At 34.8% G+C, this 7,374-nt stretch overlaps 1 protein-coding gene across 2 annotated transcripts in view; it reads left to right on the top strand.

The window, feature by feature from the left end:
* LOC143224927 (serine/threonine-protein kinase SBK1-like) overlaps positions 1–6,596 on the top strand; it is a 28,263-nt gene extending 21,667 nt beyond the window's left edge. For both annotated transcript variants that reach the window (XM_076453421.1, XM_076453422.1), the window contains one exon: positions 4,167–6,596. In XM_076453421.1, coding sequence (XP_076309536.1) covers positions 4,167–5,256 — 1,090 coding nt within the window. In that variant the 3' untranslated portion in view covers positions 5,257–6,596. The remainder of the gene's footprint in view (positions 1–4,166) is intronic.
* Positions 6,597–7,374: the final 778 nt, after the last annotated feature.

Genomic DNA, 7,374 nt, shown 5'->3' with positions numbered 1-7,374 from the left:
TTCACATTACAGAATGTTACTTTGTGTTAATATTATTTCTTTTTAACAATTATTATTCATTGTTACACGTTACAATGTATTTAATATTATTTCCAGTTAACAATTATTATTCATCGTTACACGTTGCAATTTATTTAATCTTATTTCTAGTTAACAATTATTATTCATTGTTACACGTTACAATGTATTTAGTCTTATTTCCAATTAACAACTATTATTCATTGTTACACGTTACAATGTATTTAATCTTATTTCTAGTTAACAATTATTATCCATGTTACACGTTACAATGTATTTAATATTATTTCCAGTTAACAATTATTATCCATGTTACACGTTACAATGTATTTAATTTTATTTCTAGTTAACAATTATTATTCATTGTTACACGTGCTCATAATGTATCTATTCTACTTTCCTTTCCAGTAGTTAATGTCACTGCTTCAATCATTCACAGTGACATTTATCCTACGTTCATTCTTACAACAGTTTTGCATTGTTGCACATATATTGTGTTTATTTTCTTCTAACAGTTATTCTGTGTTGTTAAACAAGTTCCCATTGTTGTTGTACTTTCTACTCATTGTTCTGGAATATTTCACGTACTGTAGAGCTCAACAATTACTCTGCAGGTTAAACACACATTGTATTTTTATGCTTTTATTCTAACAATTATTCTGCATTGTCACATGTACATATTCTACATCTCCTGCTAACAATGTTATTCAGTATTTATTGATACTTCATACCTTATTGTTTTTTTGTTCGACACTGAGACACATTTAATTCCTATGTACGCTGACACTGTATATTCTGTTCCTACATCTATTGACTATTGTACTTGTTATTTTGGTGGATAAAAACCCAACAAAAAAGTAAGATTTCACAAAGCGACATCGATATCTTTGGCGCCATTCACAACTCTTCATGAGTTTGTTTGAGGATCAGCGACCTCTGTTTCTGGACATTCTCCCAGATTTGAGTGTCATCACGAGGAAACTAATGTCGGTGGACACAGCAGATAGCCCGATGTTGCTTTGTTATAAGAAAAACACACACACACAAACAAAACTAATGTGACACACATTGGAGACGAAATCAAACATTCATGGCATCATCCTGAACTTTTTCGTTAGAATTTATCTCATGATGTTCAAGGTTAAAAACAACAATCACAAACATATTTCTACTGTATTCTTGTTGAAACGTCGGTTTATATCTTCAGAAATTTTACGAATCGAAAGAGATATACATGTGTGACGACAAGCTGGCCTGGCATGGCCTAGCGCGTTAAGGCGTGCTCTTCGTAATCTGAGGGTCGCGGGTTCGCGCCCGAGTCGCGCCAAAACATGCTCGCCCTCCCAGCCGTGGGGGCGTTATAATGTTACGGTCAATCCCACTATTCGTTGGTAAAAGAGTAGCCCAAGAGTTGGCGGTGGGTGGTGATGACTAGCTGCCTTCCCTCTGGTCTTACACTTCTAAATTAGGGACGGCTAGCACAGATAGCTCCTCGAGTAGCTTTGTGGGAATTTCAAAAACAAACAAAAACAAGACGACAAGCTACCAATATAATGGAACTCTTGCCATATCTTAACTGATTTGTCATAGCTGGCTAAAATTAAAGGAAAAATAATCATACTCTTCAAACCTTGGTTCGAGAGTGTATCATTACTAGGTCAGCTGACGTAACCGTCCTCTTAAGGGTCACTTCTGAGTCATCCCCACTTTTTTTTTTTTGTCGGTGTGCCATTTAAAGTGATTTTACCAGTTTTTGCGGATATCTATCAACGTTTATCCATATTTATTTCATATCTATTAATGTTGTGCCGATTCAATAGTGTAACGTGTGCGGTTCTTCCATTTTTGTTTCTTCCACATTCCAGTTGAAGACAAAGCACCGAAAACAAACTACGAAGCTGTGTTAACACATTTCGTTTTCTCAGTGCTTCATGAAATATTCAAACTTTACAGCGAAGTGTTTTAGTATCACGTGAGAATTCTAAATGAGATTCAATAACAAAAGCAATTGTCAAAAGGCTAATTTACAAGTCACTATAACGAATTTATTACAGTCAAATGCAAAATAAAGAATTGCAAACTAGCTACATTTGTTACTTCTGTATATGTACGTATGTATATACACTGCTTGTCGTAATGCTTGTAAGTACAGACTTCATCAAAAGAAAATTACCATGTAAGGAAACCCTTGTTGTTTATGTGCTTTCCTTATGTTTAATTCTGTTTTATTCGTGTTTCACTTAGAGTGTAGACAGTTTGTGTCATTTAAACATGCGTTCAGTACTTCTAATGAATATTGCATATTTGAACGTATTTAATAGAAAATGAAATAGGAAACAAGGGAAGGGGACTTATTTATCGTACACTCGTATTTAAAAGACATTCATAAGAATTCTAATACGCATGCGTATATATAAGGTACAAAGTTTTTCGACGATCGAAGCTTAAAACACGTTTATTTCATCGTAATTAGAAACGTTAAATATAGTTAATCGTCGTAACACTTACCGACTACAGTTACTTTTCAATTATGCAACAATACATTAATCTATCCAAATATTAACATGGTATAAAATTATAATGAAATATACACTATGAAAATACGATATAACACTTATTCAAATATATGTCCACAAGTGAATACACATGCACATATTAATATGTTATGTTTACTTAGATATGATCGCTGGGTTTATTATCCTCTTTAATTATACCAATGTTTTTAATTATTCTAATAAGTTGTTTTTTTAATTATTTTGTTACGTTGTGAATCAAACAGCTATAGAATGGGCTATCTACAAGAAAACTATAACCCTCCAACTTACCATTGAACCATGGGAAGGGTGTCTTAACAAAGAGCTATTTTTTGTGCCATACGTTGCTTTCATTTGACAGCATCATCCCAAGTTTAACTTGACAGCATCATCCCAAGTTTAACTTGACAACATCATCCCAAGTTTAACTTGACAACATCATCCCAAGTTTAACTTGACAACATCATCCCAAGTTTAACTTGACAGCATCATCCCAAGTTTAACTTGACAACATCATCCCAAGTTTAACTTGACAGCATCATCCCAAGTTTAACTTGACAACATCATCCCAAGTTTAACTTGACAGCATCATCCCAAGTTTAACTTGACAGCATCATCCCAAGTTTAACTTGACAACATCATCCCAAGTTTAACTTGACAGCATCATCCCAAGTTTAACTTGACAACATCATCCCAAGTTTAACTTGACAACTTGACAGCATCATCCCAAGTTTAACTTGACAACATCATCCCAAGTTTAACTTGACAACATCATCCCAAGTTTAACTTGACAGCATCATCCAAAGTTTAACTTGACAACATCATCCCAAGTTTAACTTGACAGCATCATCCCAAGTTTAACTTGACAGCATCATCCCAAGTTTAACTTGACAACATCATCCCAAGTTTAACTTGACAACATCATCCCAAGTTTAACTTGACAGCATCATCCCAAGTTTAACTTGACAGCATCATCCCAAGTTTAACTTGACAACATCATCCCAAGTTTAACTTGACAGCATCATCCCAAGTTTAACTTGACAACATCATCCCAAGTTTAACTTGACAACATCATCCCAAGTTTAACTTGACAGCATCATCCCAAGTTTAACTTGACAACATCATCCCAAGTTTAACTTGACAACATCATCCCAAGTTTAACTTGACAACATCATCCCAAGTCTAACTTGACAGCATCATCCCAAGTTTAACTTGACAACATCATCCCAAGTTTAATTTTACAACATCAAGTCAGATTTAATGTTTTTAAATTCGATATTTGAACTTCCTTGTAAAATATTTGTGTTTATGCATTATTAAAATAAACTAAGTTTGATTAAAGAATACATATTACAAATAGTTAATTACAGTAATGTCGCTTGAATGGTCAAGGAAAAAAATGGTTCCTACTTGTACGACATAAAATTGGTTTGGAGTGTCTTATTATTAGTAATAAAAATTTAACCATGAAGCTATGTTCATATCACTAACTTCATCTATTTATCTAGGTTTAATAAGAGTAACTTATAAATTAATAAGTTAAATTTTGATCTTTAATTCAAATAAGCAGTACTCTAGTAAACTGGATTTTAAAAAACAACATTTTTCGTATAGATTTCCAGGTTCTGAAGAACATTTGAAGAGGACGGTAATGAATCCGAAGAGAACCTCAAGTATTCACAAGATCCGGGACATTCACTTGCAGAGGATAGACTTAAACGATCAGTACGATATAGTAAGGGAAATTGGTTCAGGAGATTACGGGAAGGTGGTGCTAGCTGTCTTAAAAGAGCGACAAGAAGAAGTTGCTTTAAAGACAGTTCCTAAGGCAACCACAACCTTAAAAGATTTCCAAATAGAGTTTCATTATAGCTATTTTCTTTCCCCACACGTAAATATTCTTAATACTTATGACGTGGCCTTCGAAACAACACACTACTATATCTTTGCCCAAGAGGTGGCGCCCTTCGGGGACTTGTGGCAGGTAATTGAAAAGCAGAATGGCATGGAAGAGAATGACGTAAAACTCGTTGTTAAACAGGTGACGTCAGCGCTGGAGTTCATGCATAGCAAAGATTTAGTTCATAGGGATGTTCGAGCAGAAAATGTCTTAATATTCCAGATTGACTTTACCAAAGTCAAACTAACCGATTTCGGTCTAACTCGGCGGGCTGGGACACTGGTGAAAAAGCGCACCCGTTCTCTGCCCACTTGTCCACCAGAGATTTGGGAGGCAGTTCATATGGAGGGTTATAACGTTGAAATCGGTTCCGATGTATGGCAATTGGGCATGCTCATCTTTGCGTCTCTCTTTTCCAGCTTTCCTTGGCAGAAAGCGGACATTACAGATTACGATTTCAGAGAATTCGTTCAATGGCAAAAAAGGAAGACCACCAGAACTCCGAAAAAGTTCAAGATATTCACACCTCGAATGTTGAGACTCTATCGACGACTGATGGACACCAAACCTTCAAAACGCTACAAAATAACGGAAGTATACAAGTATGTGGGAGATAACTGGTTAATTCCTCGAAGTTCACGAACGTGCAATTTAAGCAAAACCTCTGAACCTTCTGACCAAAGCGAAGTGAAAGAAGATACCCTGGAAGAGATTCTTTCGAACTTCGGACTGGAAGGCCATGCCAACAAAGACGATAAAGTCCACGACTGGATACTGGCCAGTACGCACAATAAGGGTAGTTAATATGTACGAGTTTCTTTCCCGTTCACCAAAGTTATTCGTCGATATTAATGAAACAGTCAACGATTTCTCAAGACGAGTTCTTAATGTCACATAAAAATTAACAACAGAGATGAAGAAGGAGAAATTTTTATAGCTTCGCGAATTACTTATTGACAAGTTGATATACCATACATGATGTTTTTCAACACTCGCGAAACACGTCACTTTCAACAGCTGATATACCATACATGATGTTTTTCAACACTCGCGAAACACGTCACTTTCAACAGCTGATATACCATACATGATGTTTTTCAACACTCGCGAAACACGTCACTTTCAACAGCTGATATACCATACATGATGTTTTTCAACACTCGCGAAACACGTCACTTTCAACAGTTGATATACCATACATGATGTTTTTCAACACTCGCGAAACACGTCACTTTCAACAGCTGATATACCATACATGATGTTTTTCAACACTCGCGAAACACGTCACTTTCAACAGTTGATATACCATACATGATGTTTTTCAACACTCGCGAAACACGTCACTTTCAACAGCAGATATACAGTGGTTGCTATTTCTCCACATTTGTGAAACACATCACTTTCAAGAGATGATATATGGTTCGAGATGTTTTTAAACATTTGGAAAGCACATCAGTTTACGTTCATGGAGAAGACGTCAACAAACTATCGACAGCGCAAACTAACACTCAGTTTCACATCTCTTACAAAATGTGATCAAATTTTCAGTCTTCTCTTACAAAAGTCCAGATACATACTTGGAAATATCTCTAGAATTTTCAGGAGCAAATTACATCTGTATCCTTACACACGTCGCTGTAGAATTGTTTCTACTTATTGTTGAGTTAAATGTTCTTTACTAATATTCGAGAAACAAATCGCTTATTCGTAAAACTGAACAAACACACTCGCTGTTTTTTTGTACCATAACTGTGACACCTTTCAGAAGAAAAAGGTCTGAGAAATTAAAGAAAAACGTTTCAGGCAAGAGATTAAAGCTAGAAAAATTATATTCTCTGTCATTTCTGAGAAGGAAATCCATCCCCTGTTACATCTAGTTTTCTTGGATACTTTAACAGGAAAGCTCTATTTCTTATAGTACAAGACTATGAGGAGTTGAAAGTTTTTGTTTTTCTATAGGATTTCTGCCCAAACCTTGAAGTTAATTACAATATACCAATATACAATATAGTGTATATATTACCATGTGCAATAAACCTCAACAGTAAATATAGAATAAAGGATGCAGTTGTACGTAAAAACTGTTTGAAAATCAGAGTTGCACCAAAGCATTAACGTAAAACCTATAAAGAACAGCAAAACATCAGAACAAATTTTTCGAGTTAATATACAAGAGAGATTGTATTTTGTCCTTTAAACAAAAATTAAAAACTGGAAAACGAAAATGTAAAAATTATAATGTTCTCGAAACGAACAGACAGATAACAGCATCAGATTAACTTGGACTGTCAAGGTAATCCCCGGATACCATGTGTGTGAGACAAAGATAAATACATATTATAAATTAGGTTATAAATGCCACAATTAATGAAAACTAACGAAATAAATACGCCTACCTATTTGTTTTGTTTTTAATGCAAAGTTACCCAATGGGCTATCTATGCTCTGTCCACCGCTGGAAGACTAACACTGAATTTTAATGTAATTTCGTGAACTGACCGCTGACCTCTTATATGACATCTGGCTATTAACTTTCATCAAGTAAAATAGGAGATTCATCACAATGTATTTTTACGTCCAAGGACTTAGTCCTTAAGGGTTATATCATCGCGAATTTAATTACGCCCGCACCATTAATGGTACAAAGGTATTTCTGCGAATTTACAACGCTAAAAATCGGGTTTAGATACCCGTGGTAGACAAAGCACAGAAAACCTATTGTCTAGCGTGGTGCTGAATTACAAACAAACAAAGAAATTACGACGCACATCATGATTAATACGTAATATGACATGAAGAACGGAATAATTTTTACGTAAATACAAATTAATCGCATCCTAAAATTAAAAACATAATTTCAAAATTACATAAAAGTTAAATTTTTCAAATAATAACTAAGAAGCAGACAATAATTATTAAAAG

This window comes from Tachypleus tridentatus, chromosome 9, assembly GCF_004210375.1.
Source record: "Tachypleus tridentatus isolate NWPU-2018 chromosome 9, ASM421037v1, whole genome shotgun sequence".
NCBI lineage: Eukaryota > Metazoa > Arthropoda > Merostomata > Xiphosura > Limulidae > Tachypleus > Tachypleus tridentatus.
This window is presented reverse-complemented; position numbering and strand designations above follow the sequence as displayed.